Raw genomic sequence first — 17,434 nt, 5'->3', positions numbered from 1 at the left:
TAATGAAAACCATATGACGTGCCCTGAGAAAAAAAGAATTGCAGTTTGCTGCACCTCCCCCCCCCCATTCTGACACACATCCACAAAGCGCGCCCCCCCCCTTCCAAAAACATACATTTCTCTTCCTCAGCTCCCTCCCTCTCTCCCCTGCTACCCACCCTCCTTCTTGCCATATCTCCCTCCCTCTATCCTCCCTTCCCCATTCTCCCCTCCCTGCCTACTCTCTGAAATCTTGGGACAATCTGCATGCACTCAACTTAAGCGCAGATCTGTTTCAGCAGGGTTGAGTAAAGAGCAGAGACAGACAGTGAAAAAAACAGGGTTTAAATGAACGGAGAAAGGTTTAGATAGACAACGAAAGTGGGCCAAGAGAAAAAGTCAGAAAAACTTTCAAAAGCAGGGGAGATAAAAGTGTAGAGAAAGTCAGGGTGAGACACAGGCGCAGAGTAAAGGAATATATTCAGTTCTAAAAAAGAATGGGCTTCCTGGTGAGCAGTGCTGCTGCTTTTTTCTTAACCTCCCTGCTTGCTCTGCTCTGTGGACTTTCTTCGGTCCTGGGTCAGGATTTAAGAGAGAGGGATGCACTATGCAATGAGGAAGGTTGCTTTGTGGTCTACTTCCAACGCAAGACTTTTCTAGACTCATGGAGGGCCTGCAAGGACAAAAGTGGCAACCTAGCTACCATTAAACGCAAGGAGGATGCCGCCACTATTGCCACCCTCTTCTCCACTCTGGACTTGCGCCACTCACGCACCAATGTAAGGGTATGGATTGGCCTGCAGCGCCAGCCTCGCCAGTGTACCACCACACGCCCACTGCGCGGTTTCTCATGGACTACTGGTGACCAGGACACAGAGTATACCAACTGGCAGAAAGAGGACTCCCCTAGTATGTGCTCAGTGCCACGCTGTGTGGTTATGGGCTACAGCACTCAAGAGCAGAATGATAACTTCAAATGGCTGGATGGGTCCTGCTCCGTCTCTGTAGATGGGTATCTTTGCCATTATGCCTACAAAGGAATGTGTCCTGCCTTGTGGAATGAAGGGGCAGGCAATGCCCTCTACACCACACCATTTAACCTTCTAAGCACACTGCTAACCCATTTACCCTTTGGATCTGTTGCTACTGTGCCCTGCCCCTCAGGCACCAAGGAGGAACAGTCAGTTTTGTGTATGCTGAAGGAAGATGGCTCAGTGGGGTGGTCAAGAGATTCCCCTCTCTGCGCCGATCCATCCGTATCACACAATTGGTGTGACCAGAATAATGGCGGATGTGAGCATTTCTGCAGGCCGGCCGGTGTTCACTTCTACTGTGAATGTGCCGATGGGTATCAACTAGGAGACAATGGGCAGAAATGTGAGCTGTCTGATGTTTGTCAAGGGGCTCCCTGTGAGTTTGAGTGCCTGCCTCTCTCAGATGGGTACCGTTGTGCCTGCCCTGAAGGATACATGCTTGCACCAGATGACTATGGCTGTCTGGATGTAGATGAGTGCCTCCAGAGTCCTTGTGAGCAGCTTTGTGTGAATGCTCCAGGGACATTTGAATGTCGATGTCGGGAGGGTTACCATCCAGATGATGAGGGTGAGTGTGAGGATAAAGATGAGTGTATAAATGACCCATGTGAACATGCCTGTGAGAACACTCAAGGCTCTCATATTTGCCACTGCCATCTGGGTTTTTCCCCAGTGCCTGAGGACCCCAGCCGATGCCAAGACACAGACGAGTGCCAGATCCCCGGGACCTGCGAGCAGATGTGTGTGAATTATGAGGGTGGATTTGAGTGCTACTGTGAGGAAGGCTATGAACTCATGTCTGATCACTATTCATGCCGCAAGAGAGGGGATAGAGATGACCAATCTGCTGTGACCCCTCCTTTTCCTTGGGTCACCCACCAGCCTGGACCTGTATGGGACCCTGCAGAATATGAATGGAACCCGCAGCAGAGCCACACTGACTGGCCTCCAGAGGATGATCAATCTCTGGACTTGCTGACTGACCGACCCAGAGTTTTGGATTCTGATGTAATTTGGGTCACCAGTGCCCCTCAGGAGGAACACACCTTTGATTTAGCACTGGGTCATCCGACACAGCAGGCCGAGGAAGATGGGGAAGACATAGCCAATGAAGGAGATAGTCAGCTAGTCACCAGTCGGTTGGTGTGGGGTCAGAGATCTGAGTCTGAGCTGGAAGTTTTGCCAACCACCATCTACACCACGCCTCCACCCACCACCAGCTCCAGCACTACCCAAGACGGGTATGAAGAGGATGACGATAATGAGGAGGAGACCACCACAGCTCTCCCTTTCCGTTCCACTTCTACAATCTCTGGGGGAGCTTGGAATTGGTGGGCGGGGCTCACCACTTCCAGCCAGAAACCAGGAAATCCAGAGGATTTAGCCATAGACCCCAACATGCCTACGGATTCCAGCTACCCCATTGAGACAGACGAACTGTTCCTCCTTACGGTAAATTATCAGATCCCAGAGGAAGAGTTAGGGGAGGAGGAAAAGGACTATGTGGAGATCACACACCAAGACCCAGCGGTTCCCACTCAGCTTACTCCTTCCCAGCCACCCCTGGGTGAGGGCGGAGAGAGCGATGACAACCTGAATTCTGTCCAGAAAGACAGGGGGCAGAAGCAGAGCAGCATCTGGCTCCTGGTGGGCATCCTAGTGCCCATATGCATATTTGTTGTAGTAATGGTGGCGCTGGGCATCGTCTACTGCACCCGCTGTGCTGTTCATTCACGCAACAAGAATGCCACTGACTGCTACCACTGGATCTCTGGGGCTCATGATAAACAGGGAGCTCCGAACCCCTCAGCAGGGGTCAAGACCCATGTTTAAACAGAGAAGAGAGAACATTAAACAGACTCTGCTTCAGAGGTAAGCAGGAGTGAATAATGGACCTAGTAAGCTAAATGTTTTACCCTCTCTGACTGTGGAACTGCCCACTCTTTGAACACATTTGGATATTACTGTTAAATATCAATTGATAGATGTGGGGAAGGAACACTTAAAACCACTGACCTTTTTTTGGGATAGGGTTGGTATGTGGTACAAACTGCTTTGATGTTTCATACACTGACCACACAGCACAAGATCTGATTGCTTCATCAGTGCACTAGGTTACATTATTATAAAATATTAGTGTCTTCATTAGAAATGTCAAAAATGTGTGTAGTCATTTATTCATTTCACATTTCACAGCTGGAGCCAGATCCTGCAAAGAGCCTTGGAAATCAATGTACTGCTGGCAAAAGCATGGTAAAGGAAACTTTGCTATGATCTTCTTTCCATGCTAAATCCTCAGGCTCAGTTTTCATCAATAGCATATCACTGTAGATAACTTACTGTCAACTATTTTAATGGGATTTACGTGCATTGTTAGCTCACATCAGCAGTGAGTGAAAGAAGACTGTAAGCAAATAGCCCTTCAAGAGAAAAGACATTCTAGTCACATTATAATGCTGGGAAAGCAGTCATTTGAAATCACTGTTGAATGTTTGATAAGAGACCAAACCTTTATTTGTATATAGTGGTTCTTTTGTATTTATGTTTGTTTCATACTTGTCACCAATCAAATGTAACAATTGTAATATTTCAATAACATACCTTTTTTATGGACCCCATAAACTTGGTGATATGCAGAGGAATGTCTGTCTGCACATGGGAATGCTTTTCCCTACTCAGTCCAGTTTTAAAGCACTTCTCCTTTCCTTGTCTTTTTCTGAAAAGAGGTTAAAGTGCAGATGTTCACACTGTGGAGGGAATGTTGTAGGGTCTGGTGGTTGACATTAGCTGTGGCCTTGGTCATGATATGGCCATCAGTCACCCTTCATAACCCTAATCCATTAGTACAGCCCAAGGTTTTATGGCCGTTGGATCTCATCCAGCTGTGTGAGGCTGCAGGTCAGTGCGACACCTTGCATGCATGCAACTTCAGATATTTTACAATTAAAAAAAGACATCATATCCCAACGACTGCAGAATCTAAAATTGTAAATAACGTGGAAAGAAAGCTATGTTGATTTCTTTGGAGAAGTGCTCATTGGATGTTGACAATTTTGCAGACCAAAGAAAAAACAATGAATGAATGCAAGGCACTTACAAGTTAAAACATCTTTAATTTAATGGATAAATGACTCTTTAAAGTATGGGAAAACCAAGTGCCATTCCAAATTTGTCTTTATTTTATTGATAGACTGTGAAATATAAGGAACATCAGATGTCTATTTTTCTGTTACATGTTAAGAAATTGTGAATTAAAAACTATGACAAGGGTCGAGTGTGAAAGTTTATTATTGTCTTAATAGTAGTTTGACAAAACACTTTCTCAACTCATGGTCAAGGTGTACTAGCTTTTACTGGGGCTTTCAACAGCGTCTCACAGTCCAGTTTGGTCAGTTGTCATGGATAGTTCAGTTGCTATCTGACATACGTAGGGAATTGCCATCTGCTCAAGATGCCTGAAAGTTCCAGAAAAAACTAGTAAGTGGACCTCAAATTATTGTTTTTTTGTCAAACATAAGAGAAGAAGTTTTTATAGATGGCTGTTTGTTATTGTGCTTGCATTGACAACACTGCTCTGGACTTTTGAAGCATCTTTTTCTGATAATTATATTCTTCTTGTTCATCTTTATAGAGACTCAGCAGTGATTTTAAAAGGCAGCAGTCACCTCCTCAGAAAAGTGGAAAAATGAATGTGGGTGGAGGGAGGGGTGGGTGTGTGACAATAAGGATACTGTAATGTCAAAAATGACCATGATCGCCCCAACGGCCCTCAGTTTGAAGAAAGGATTTTCATGGAAAATACAACAGGATCCTTGAGCGTAGTCAACCACTGGCAGTAAGGAAGCATTGTGATTGTATTAACTAATGGAATGTGATGATCAAAAACAGGTTCTGGCTCTGGGAGTGTTTCTCAGGGGGGGGGTCTCTCTCTCTCTCTCTCTCTCTCTCTCTCTCTCTCTCCTTCTCTGACCTATTTTCAACCACTGCCATCTCTTCTACAGCTCTCAGTACACTGTAAATTCTAATTAGTTAACCTTACTTAAAAAGCATGCAAACCGACTGCCTTAAAAACACAAAGTAAAGTTGTTGTTTGACTTAAGTAAAGGGAAATAGATATTGTATGTTGTACTAATAAATGCTTATTTAGTGTAGTACCCTTACATTTGAGTTGAAGTAACTAAAGAACAGTATAGAGTATATGTAATTTACGTTAAATGTACTCTTGACTTAGTATAGACTACTCAAAATTACTAGTTCTAGTAGTAAACTAGTGTGTTTTCCAAACACTTATTCAGGGAGACACTACAGGTGAATAGGGAAAATATTTTAACTAACAGAAATCACCATGAAACTTCCCCAGTTGATTATTTACATTATGACAATAATCTTTTGTATTACAGGTTTTCTGAAATTCTATTTTTAAATATGCAAATGAGGCATTATCTTTTTCAACATGTGCTAATGCATACATTTCCAGAACAGAAATGTTAACATTGGAAAGAGCCAGGTTCAACATTTTGTGTCATCTTGTTGACATATTAGAGTCAAAGGTTTTTACATATGGATTTTGGATAACCACCATAAAGAAATCCATTTTCGCCATGTTTTTAGGTATAAAATGTTAAATCAGACTATGAATGATATATGAACAGACCCCTCTGTAAAAACCTTCAGAATATAGATACAAACTACAGTGAAAAGTTTGGTGTATGTAAGTGTTACTAAAGTGGAGATTTCTGGCTCAGAGTCTGAGAAAAACTCATTTTGAGAAAATGGCCTTCAAAGATATGGATTGTAAAATGTCATACATTTTGAACACACTACAGGTGTAAAGGTAACTAACAGATATCACAATGAAACTCCCCCAGTTGATTATTTACCATAAGACAATTATTTATATATTAAAAGTTTTCTGAAATTTTTATGTTTAAATATGCAAATAAGGGGCGCCTGAGTAGCTCACCTGGTACAGCGCCCGCCCATATATAGAGGTTCATTGCTCGACGCAGCGGCCGCGGGTTCGGCTTCAACCTGCGGCCCTTTGCTGCATGTCATTCCCCCTCTTTCTCCCCTTTCATGTCTTCAGCTGTCTTGCAGATATAAAGGCCTAAAATGCACCCCAAAAAAACTTGTGCAAAAAAATGCAAATAAGGCATTAACTACTGCTAACCCTTGCGAACCCTGAGAAATTTACAGGCATAAATAGACAAAGTGTAGCAAAATAAACACCTACACTAGATATGTATTTTGGATGTTTTTTAGTCTAAAAGAAGACATGTTATGGAAGCCAAATAGCCCAAAAACTCAAAATTGAAAAATGTTTTTGCTTGAAGTGTCTCCCCTTAGGTTGGGGTAACTAACGTGAAAGTCCCTGCAACTTAGAATTTTTTTGTTGTATTTACTTAAACAGCAATCGGATTTACTTGTTAAAACCATGCAAACAGATTAACTAGATCAAGTAAGTGTTACTCGTGAACCTTAAGTGCTTCAAACATCCATTATACATGAATGAAAAGTAGGTTCCATTCTCATGAAATAATCCAATTTACAGTTAATAAATCAAGGTATCATATAGGTAAATTAAATGTGTTTTTCTTTATTTTTCTAACTGTAACAAACATCTCAAAAAGTCAGCACACTTTAGTTTCAGCTCTGTTAACACATTGGGCAATTTTAACACTGTCTATGGATAAGTACCTCATACAATCCAACTTCAAAAAATCCTCAAGCTATCCCTTTAATTCTCTAATAACAATAACCCGCAGTTTATAGAGCAAACTTGGTAAAGAACCAATGACAAGTGCATAGTTGCTTCATTCAGTAAGCTTAACAGTAAGAAACCTACTTCTAAGGGTATTTTCACACATAATAAATTTACCTTTTTAAGGTATTTGCATAAAACCGATCCCCATGTGTTTCATATCAAAATGTTCACAACAAAATCAGCTTTTCGTACAGTGCGGCCCACATTTTTTCTAGAGCAATGTGTTGGATGTTTGCTTTCTAAAATTCCTCAAAACTCTTTTGTAATGATATGTTGTATGAATTGATTTTGGTGCTTAAAATGAGTTTACCAAAGTCTTAGATTGTCTGAAATGAAATTTTGTAATATCGCTTTTTGAGTAGGAGTGTTAAACAAAAAAAAACATTGCTTGGACATGCTGGTGCGTCTTTCATCCTTAGAGGGTTAACTTTAAAGTTTTTTTGCAGCATGCAGCTCAAGGGGAATCATTTTCACTGGAAATTATGACCAGACAATGACCGGAAGATTTATATATGTTGGACTTGAACAGATTTACCTGTCAAGAACCGACAATCCAGCTGCCATGCAAGGTAAGTAACCCCCATCACCAGTAGAAAAGACCTTACCTTAACTAAATGGGTTTCGCTGCTCAGCCTTAACAATACCTTAAACATGCTTTAGTTTCCACACACTGATATTGTAGAAATATACACCTGAAAGGAAGTGAATGTTTCGCAGATATGTATGTACTTGGTAAATATTCTGTCTGAATCTGTTTGGTCATTTCCCCCCAAATGTATTTTTCTAATGCAAAACAGTTGCATTTAAACGTAATATATAGCAGATTAGATGTCTTTAAATCTGACCAGAGCAAATAGAAAACAGCAGGAGGGATACAATAACCACTGGTTTAATAACCTCTAGCTCCACCTGCTTCATCTTGATGTTAGAGAATAAGTGGTCAGCTGAGGAAAAATCTGATAATGGAAAATGAACCCTGATGTTGACACTGTGTGGCCGCTGTTTGCTCTGTCCATCCTCAGCTTCCTTCTGACATCAGTCATTGATTGAATGACTCTCTCTCAGTTGCTTTGTCTGCGCTTTTTCACTGCAAACAGCTCCCTGCAAGAATTGTGACAAAAGATGTTCGTCATTGACATTTTTTTTCCATGATGAATATGCCACGCGGGCGAGACTAAACTGACTTAATTAAACAATAACTGACTATATCTCCATACAATATCATTGATGGGCAAGCAAGTGACAAAAATGTAATTAAAAAAGAAATATATAACAAAATCCCCATTCTTTTTCGTTGACAAAAAAAACAATCATACTTATAATATAAAATATCCCTCTTGTCATTGGATGGCTGCACTTTTCCCTTTATGTGCGCCAAAATTATCTTCTCTGTAACCACCAACAGTGCTAACGCCTGCAGCTAGCTGCACCCTTGTCTATATCGACGACGGTTCATTTATGGGATAGTTCTGGTGCCGGCGGATGTTTCGCCGGATGTCACTCTGCTCGCAACGAGCAACATTCACTGGAACCTCTGAACAACGTCACTGTCATGGTTGCGATTTTCTGTTATAGCTTTTCCTGTTTTATTGTGTTAAATTATTCCCCGTTTCCTTGTTTACTGTCTCTTGTGTTCTCTGTTGTGTTTTACCCTGTGTTCATCCTTGTGTATGTTTTATGTTTCCTGTTTTATTTTGTAGTCTGTTTTCTCCCATGTCATGTCTTGTTTTACTTCCTGCCTTGTGTTTTCCCGCCTCTGTGATTGTTTTGCCCCACCCTGATGTGTTCCACCTGTTCCTGAGCCCTCGTGTCACCTGTCCCTTGTTTCACCCTCGTTACCTTGTGTATTTAGTCTCTGTGTTGTCTTAGTCTGTTGTCAGATCATTGTGTGTGATTTTGTGTGAAAGTCTACTGCCTTTGTCTCGGTGTGCCAGTTTATTTTGGATGCCTGGTCTTTTGGTTCCTCAATGGGGTTTGGTACCAGTTTTGCCTGCTGTCTTCATATCTCCTTTTGTTGTATCGCTTTTTATTTTATTAAATCCTCAAGCTCACCACTGCCCTGCTGTCTCTGCATTTTTGGGTCTGCCATTTCCCCAAACGTAACAGTCACAGGCTGAAGTTGGCAAGTCCTAAGGAAAATCTGGATCGTGCAACAAGGCAGGCCTGCTTGGTTCTTTGGTGAATGATTGTAAAGATTTACCAAGAATATGTTCACGGCATTTACTCTCTAACTGGAACGTTTTGGGACTGACAGGCAGGGATTTGCTATGAACAAAAGAATACATTTTAATTTAATCTTTATTTGACAGGGACAGTGCATATTAATAAACACTTCTGTAAACACGCCAGGATTAGCCAAAAGGCTAGTTTTCATCTGCAGTCCCTGGCCAGATGTTACAATAGGCTCCCTAAAAAGCAACTAATGGGCATCCTAACATGAGCACAACAATACACTGGTAAGAGCAAATTGCGTTTAACCATGTATCAGCTATATTTAAATAGCCTCACGTATTTTGGTGTGAACAGTTAACATAATTTATTATTGTATGTGGCATTTTTTTTTGCAGGGAGCAAATGTTCCACCAAAAAAAGTTCCTTCCCGAAGCTATTTTGTAGAGCCACCGTCACTGCGTCCGGAACTTAGTGCTGACCAAGACAATTGTGATTGGTTAAAAGAAATGCAAATAACCCAGTGCGTTTCTTTTCTTTTCCTTCTATCCAAAAATGTTCTGTGGACTAGCCAGACCTTCCTCCGCAGCGCTGTGGAGATAGGTCTGGCAATGCGAGACTAGCTGCACCCTAACGCCAGGTGGTGGTGGAAAAAGGACAGGATAACAACAGTGGACATGGGCAGAAACAAACTCACATTTGGACTCACTTTGAATACAATACCGTGGAGAGGAAAAAAACAACTGCCTAATAACAATATTGTCAGGACAGAAACCCTGCAGCTACAAGGCCTAAACACTGACAGAATTAAATCAACATGTGGTGTTGATTTCTGTTATTCCATCCAGGAGCCTCATTTATTAAATTGTGTTGGTTTAAAATAAATATGCAAATCAGAACATGTTTTCAGTCTGGAAATGAAGAGTTCATTTGCAAAAACAGATACAAATCTTTTTAAAATGAGTAAACCAACACCAGTTTGATTTTCTCTGAGTGCACAATAAAAAAAAGATTATGAACTTTCAAAATAAATTGTCTTGATCTTGTCAAAATAACCAAACACCAGTTTGATTTATATGCCCTGGATTGCACCAAAACAAAAAAACATGATTTAGGAAAATAACTAGAAAAAGCAGAGATATCTGCTTGATAAACAAACCCTTCATTATTTGCTTAAATTGATAACATCAGACCAGACAGCTGCTTAGCAAAGCTGCGTTCGTCATTATACAAGCTGGCATTTTATGCCTAAATCAAATGGATACATTCTTATTTGAAAGCAAGGGGCTGTTTCACAAAAACAGAATTTATAAATCCAGGATAAATGATAAAGTGAGGCTTGACCTAGTCTAATCTGTGCATCCTGGCTTGGTGCGTTTCAAGAAGGCCAAGCCAGGCTGAGGAGGAGCGACTAGGTCGAGTCAGGATGAAGTAATTCAGATAGATGCGCGTTCATGGCTTTCTTTAACAGACCACAATGTCGATAACAGATTTACTGATGCTAAAATGGAGAATATGTATTGTACATACTTTACAGAGTGAGCAGCAGCTTCTTATGTAAGTATGATAACGTGAAACACATTATTTTTATATAAAAAAAGAAACACGGCCGCTGTAATTAAACAGCAAGAGAAAGCGAGGCAGACGATCGCAAACCACCTGAATGCGTGTGTAGCCTAAATATATACATTAACTGACCACTGCTCTGAATGGAAACTGTCATAATCATACCATTCAAGGAGTTAGGTTACTAATCATTTGCACAAATTAACAGTTGTACTATTTGCCTTAAAAGTAAGCAGAAGATAATGTTACTCAGGAAATTTATCAATTTTCTATAATGCTAGAATATGATGCGTAAATATCTCTTTCACTCTGTTTCTCCCTCTCTCTCTCATGGGCTAAAATATAAATTATCTAAGTCATTAACTTCCACTGCTCGCTTTTAATGTAAAGTGTACAACTGTTCGTTTTTACAAATGACAAGTGACTCATTGAATGGTTTCAGTTAATAGCAGTAGTTCATAAATGTATATTTTTAGATATATCATTCAGTCGGTCTGGTATTATCTGCCACGTACATACATTTGTATTAATACATTAGATATATTAATACATTTAATATAGGGGTAGGGAACCATGATGTAACCCCCCGATGGAATCCAGACACCGGTGGCGGTGGAGAAGGCCAGAAGACCAGGCCGAGGGGGCACTGGAGTGACAGCCGTAGAACCACCAGGACGGGAGGTGGAAGGGGAGGAGGAGGGACGACGCCTTTCTGAAATGACAGCTGATAGCACAGGGAGAGAAAGCGCTTTTAAACGTGTTGAGACGCTGTGATTGGCCTATGAAATCTTTGGCCTTTCCTGATTGGATTATCAGAAGGAGAGCGCCTCATGATTTGCTTTAGGAGAGACTGATTATTGTTAGGTCTTCCTGAAAGAATTTACGCAGAGCTACATAATTTGGGAGGATTGTACAATTTGGATGTGTTCTTAAAATTGTAGGCCTACAATCCTCCCAAATTATAGTCCCAGTTTACTGGGCAACACAAATTGTGTGCTAAGAATGCCAAATACAATGCACATGGAAGCAGAACAAACATGATCCTTATTGTTAAAGAATTTGAAAAAAATGAATCAACTAAAATAATTCAATGTGCATTGGTCCACTATAGAAACACACATGTACAGCACTGCATGTATTGCCCTTAGTAACAGACTTCATTTAAAACACATTTGGCAACTTTATCAGCCTTTTCTAATTATCTCAACAGCTGCCGTACTATATTCATCAAACTTCTAACAACAATATGAACAGCAGTCTTCATTCATTCATTCATTCATTCATGTAACAATGTCACACGAATAATTATAAAAAATAATGGTCACAACTTTAAATAACAGTAGTTAACTGAACACCAATATGCAGTCAATATGCCGAGTCAAGGCTAAATTGAGCCAGGATAACTGGTAAATCCTGGCTTAATCCTGTATCTTCGTTTTGTGAAATACCCCTCAGGTCTTTTGGGGTTTGTTGGAAATGCTACTTCTTGTACTTTACCATGGATATGTAAAAATAATGGATGAAGATTCCGGGCTTGAAAAGTGAAGCCAATGTATAAGTGCCTTGAACCTGCATTCTATCTTATTTCCAGCAGTGGTTCCACTGGTTGCAAAAAGAAGTCTGTTTCTAAAGAAGTCTATGAGAAATTGACCCTACTTCTCACTTGATTTATAAGCTCCATGAACATTTTCATAATGAGTTTATGGCCTCAATGGGTAGTTTCAAGTCTCTTCAATACAGCATGATGTTCATTTTGTAAATAATGGTCCCATTTATTTTAAAATTGACGTTCAAGCAGGGGATGCTTTAGGGGCGTGAATACACACCAACCTGTCAATCAGGACCGAGGTTTGGCAATGCTAACCATGGCACTGTGGACATTAAAATAGTAGTGAGCTTGTCTTAGGGTGTTGTCTGTCTGTGTTTTTGACCCTCTCACTGTGGGTTTTCACTTCAGCAAAGTTAATTGGAACATTTGGTCACATAACAATGTCTTGTCAGCAATCTGTCATCCAGCTAGCTAGCTATCGTCAGCTGGTAACTTAAGGGAAAGATTGCCCATTTTTAGTACCGCTGTACATGGAGATGAATGGTACTAGTACTCGAGGTCCATTTGCCTTACGGTAAATCTCTGCCGGAAGACTCGCTTCAAAAGGGTTGAAAATCTGCGACTTTCGACCTTGAGCATTTAGCTGAGCACAGCACCAAATGCAACCATAAACAACACTGGCTTGGCTGCTTGGCTCCACCCTCTCATCAAAAACCATCATGTCATTTGCAAAAAAAAACAACAAGATGGCAACGCCCATATTGCCAAATTCGATGATTCAAAACAGCATTCCGGATGCTGCGTTTATTAATTGTTTGTCCATGGTCTTTACTAAAAGTAGAATAAATGTTCAAAACATTTTTGTCAATTTAACTAAACTTTGTCAGCTGAAAATTGGCTATATGACTAAAACTAACATGGACTTTTGGTCTCAGGACTAAGACTTTATATAGCTGACACAATTAACAGTGTAGAAAAAAATGGTTATTTCCATTCGCTGCTTGTTGTTTCTCTGTTACATTCTATTCTGTAAAAACTCTGTTGTCATAAATTGATATCAACATTTTTTACACTATTTTCCTTCCTGTGTGAACCTACCTTGAACCATTCATCCTTTCCTCTGGTGCCCATTTCTTATCCATCATCACGTCATCGAAGTGAATGGATCGAATTGTTAGAAAATGTTTTTATTCTTGTGCTTCTTATTACACCTTCTGAACATTGTACAAGAGGTTAGAACATTGAACTGAACTCTGCGTGTCACTTTGTTCTCTGAGCTTGTAACTGCTTTCAGAATCAACTCGCAGAGAACAAGCCAGTATATGAAAGGATGGGAAGAGCAAAGATTCTCTCCTAGATTGATAATTCATCTTTGCATCTTTACACCTATCAACACATGGCTAGAATGCATCTTATGCCTACCATACACTGGAAGACTTTGAACAGACTTTGAAAAGACTTAAGTCTGACACCATCTCACATCTAAAGACAATCATCTCACATCTAACATTAAAGACTGTCATAATATGTAAAGACTGGAGATCTTGCAGGGTCACAAATTGCACAACTACAACTAGATTAATTTAGAAAAATGAAACCAAGCTAGCTAGCGCTAGCTGGTAACTTAAGGGGCAACTATTATATAGCATTTTCAGGATAAAACTTGCATTTTGTGTTTGTAATAGAACATGTTTACATGTTTTAATGTTAAAAACACACTTTATTTTTCTCATACAACCCATGACTGCTGCACCTGCAGAGCGTCTCATACAGAGGGTGAGTCTGTATGAGACGCTCTGTAGGAGCGCCTGTCTCTTTAATCCCTCCTCCTGAAAACGCCCAGTCTGCTCTGATTGGCCAGAGTGTTTCCTGGAATCTCCGGAGCTCTCCAGTTTTGTTTCATTAGCTATTATCAGCTGGAGCTACTGCAATGAGTATATAGCGTTTATCTGTGTTTTTTGCTCCCAACGGCACTAGGATTAGGCACTGGTTATGGTTAGGGTTAAAGTTTAGGTTAGGGTTAGGTGCCTTGAAGACAGCGGTCGCAGCGCTGCCTGGAAGGAGCAGATGGGGGCAAAAAAACACCATAGAGCGTATATATAGCAGGACTTTGTTCTGTGAAAAATCACCAATAAAGGCTTCTAAACCAAATATTACACAACCGGACATGTCTCAGGGGTAAAGTGACCGGAATTTGGGGAGAAATGACCAGGATTGGCTGCCAAGATTATATCGCGTTAGCATGCAGCTACTTAATAGTTATGCTAACGTTAGATTGTAATGGAACGAAGCAGCAGCAGATAAAGGCTTTGAACCAAACACTACCCAATCAGACATGTTTCAGCAGTAATTGGGGAGAATTTAACAACATTGGCAGCCCAGATGACATTGTTTACTGCCGTTAGCCATGTAGCTGCTGGACACTAATAGAATATAGCAGCACTTTCTACAGTCACAAATCGCAGATAAAGGCTTTTTAAACCAAATATTATTAAATATTATTAAAAATATATACATGAATAGAAAATGTTTCAGGAGTAATGTGACCCAGAATTGGGGAGAATTTAACAACACTGGCAGCCATTGAATACATTACATGCAACAATGTTAACATGCCTTAAAAAAACACTCCAGTCCTGCCTACCTGGAGCAGATGACCAATCATAGAAGGCCGGTTTAGAGTTGCGTAACACTTAGCCGAGAGTAGAAAAAACAGTTGAAACCGGAGCGTTCATAACAGTTGCAAATCTGAACGTTTTAGCTCACAGGAATTTCTCTAAAATACGTTTAACTCATTATTTTTTGGCCACGTTTAACATGAAATTCCAACATTATAACATTGTAGATATGACAGAAAATACAGAAAAGCATAATATGTCCACTTTAAGGAAAAGTTTGAAGGTTTTCTGTTCTGCCATACATGCAGATGAATGGCTGCAGTATGACGGTCTTCAGAGGGTTGAAAATCCGCAACTTTTCCACTTTAGCGTTTAGCTTAGCACGGCCACATAGCTACAATAAACAACCCTGGCTCTAGCTGTTGCTGCTTCCTGTTTGGTGCTGGAGGGAGCGCACCCATTGGTTGTTGACAATGTTCACATTATTTAACTTTACTACTAAGACTTAAAACTTAGGATATTATCAAAAACGTTTAATGTTGTCGGAACATCAAGACGGAAAAAAGACTGACTCGGACTGAGTTTTATGACCACTGTGGTAGAAAAAGTACACTCTTATTGTTAAGTTAATGTCTTGTAATGTCTGCCATATAATCAATTATAATCAAGAAATCAGATTAATGTAACCTCTCTATGTAATTGTACTTTGGGATTCAGAAAAAAACATCCCCCTAACCTTACACCAAACGATTGAAGCGACTGGAGCTCGCCCCAACTCTAGCAAGACTCTCATGATTTAATTTCCGATATTGGAAAATAGTCTGCGACAATGGAATCGCTTGAAAAGTTGTTTGAGGTCGGCATTAACCTCTGTGTAGGTGGTTTGAACAATCAGATCTCATGCACTCTGCACGCCCACATTGTCCTGAGAAAGAGTCTAATCAGGCAAAAATAATAAAAGCCACCTGTGTTGGTTTACCATGGTTGTGCAGATCCTTTAATATAATCTTACAGTGCCTAATTTGTTCAGGAGAATAACAATGCTTTTTGTAGTTGTACAACCTTCAGGATTTTCAACCCGTTCTCACTCCCAACACATCAAACACTGAAGCTTGGTCAGTGTCTCTCACCGTCAGACAGCGATGCAAAAGGCACCCTTTAGGCCGGTTACACACTGGAAGCGTCTCGCGAGCGTGTCAGCCGCGTGGCGTGTCCGTTTATATTTCGGCTCCCATGTTAACAGTTTAGAGCTTACACACTGCCTGCGTGATACGCGCGTCTCAGGCGCGACGCGTGCCTGCTAGAAATAGAACAAACACCTATTTTTCACGCGAGACGCGAGCGTGTTGAAAGCGTTTCCAGGCAAAATAGAATAGGAAAATATGTTTATATGTCATTTAGACACAAATGCATATATATAAATGACATCTTGATGTTTGAAAGTCTCTAGGTTTTGACATCAATGTAGAAATGTAATAAAAAATGATAAAAAATAATTAAAAAATGATTTTCAAATATTTCACCTGTCATACAGAACGAAATATTCTGTAACATATTTTGCAGTCAATACTGCCGACATTGTCTTGCTTCAATCAAATCAGTAGGCTATATATTTATGTTTAACAACTCTCTCCCCTCTGGCGAATTTTTAACAGAAGAAGGGCTGCAATGGCTTTTCTTCTGTCAACAACTCGAACTGAAAAAGAACAAATAGCGTTTTAATTTTCCATAGTAACATATTTATGTAGCCTATATATAAAGGGTAGGTAGGATAGGCTACAATAACAACGTAGTGTGTGTTCTGAGTGATGGTCCAACATCAGATAGGCTATGTAGGCTCTTTACAGCTACAAAAAGTTGTCATAAACAGACAGCCCGCTTACCCATTTTTCAGAGTTTGAATCTGTCGCTGCTATGTCCCGAGATCAGCCCTCCCTGTACCTAGCAGCAGGAGCAGCGCCGCGTCAGACACGCTTCTGGTGGTAGGACACAGAAAAATACATGCAGCCGCCACGCTTTTGAGATGCAACAGAAACGCCACGCTTGCGCGACGCATCCAGTGTGTAACCGGCCTTAGCGTCTGTATGGCACGCACCAGGCAGAGAGAGCTGCTCCCTGTAAGGTGACATAGTATGAAGAGTGACAATGGTAGCGAGTAGTATGAAACTCCAAAAATCTGCAACAGGAGACAGGTTGGGGTGGCGGATGGATCAAACAACACAGAACTTTTACCCAGGAGACTGGGGTTCGTGTCCCATTGTTGTCCCCTGTGTCAATTACACGTGCCATTTTTAACCCCACCCATTTCCTAACCCTAACTGTCCTGTTTTTGTCTCCTGCGTGTCACTTAGACGTACATTTTTTAACGCCAAATCGGTGCCTACCCAGAGCGTAAAAAAGAGACACCAAGGGTCCTGACCAAGCACGTAGAAAAACAGTGTTTGGAATAACGCCGTTTTTAAAAGAACGGCGTTAGGTAACAACGTTATTTTTTCAGTAACGGGGTAATCTAACGAATTACTTTTCCCGTCGTTACAACGCCGTTAACGTTACTGGACGTTAAATGCGGTGCGTTACTATGCATTGATTGAAAAAACTGTGTAATCCGAACGCACCCCTGGCTCACAGCTAGTGAGGAGGTGGGTTAATAACGAGGTAAGCGATTATGATTGGCTAAGGCAGAGTCATGTTTCATGGTAGCCAATCAGAGCCAGTGTTTTTACACACATGCCAGCACGCGCCACACACACACACA

At 40.8% G+C, this 17,434-nt stretch overlaps 1 protein-coding gene across 5 annotated transcripts; it reads left to right on the top strand.

The window, feature by feature from the left end:
- Positions 1 to 204: 204 nt before the first annotated feature.
- On the top strand, positions 205 to 4,282 carry cd248a (CD248 molecule, endosialin a). 5 transcript variants are annotated; one of them, XM_031290775.2, is made up of 2 exons: positions 205 to 1,581; positions 1,687 to 4,282. In XM_031290775.2, the coding sequence occupies exons 1-2, from the start codon at positions 477 to 479 to the stop codon at positions 2,844 to 2,846; spliced, it is 2,265 nt and encodes a 754-aa protein (XP_031146635.1). In that variant the 5' UTR covers positions 205 to 476; the 3' UTR covers positions 2,847 to 4,282. The 5 variants fall into 5 exon arrangements, with proteins under 5 accessions (XP_031146635.1, XP_031146625.1, XP_031146614.1 ...); XM_031290765.2 differs by having other exon boundaries at positions 205 to 2,426; positions 2,460 to 4,282; XM_031290754.2 differs by having other exon boundaries at positions 205 to 2,580; positions 2,611 to 4,282.
- Positions 4,283 to 17,434: the final 13,152 nt, after the last annotated feature.

The sequence above is a fragment of the Sander lucioperca genome, chromosome 17, assembly GCF_008315115.2.
Source record: "Sander lucioperca isolate FBNREF2018 chromosome 17, SLUC_FBN_1.2, whole genome shotgun sequence".
Lineage (NCBI taxonomy): Eukaryota > Metazoa > Chordata > Actinopteri > Perciformes > Percidae > Sander > Sander lucioperca.
Note: the sequence above shows the minus strand (reverse complement) of the source record. Positions and strands in the feature narration are given on the sequence as shown.

Bases quoted from the DNA above. Each gene is read 5' to 3' on its own strand.
- cd248a (XM_031290742.2), top strand. From the start codon at position 477: ATGGGCTTCCTGGTGAGCAGTGCTGCTGCTTTTTTCTTAACCTCCCTG.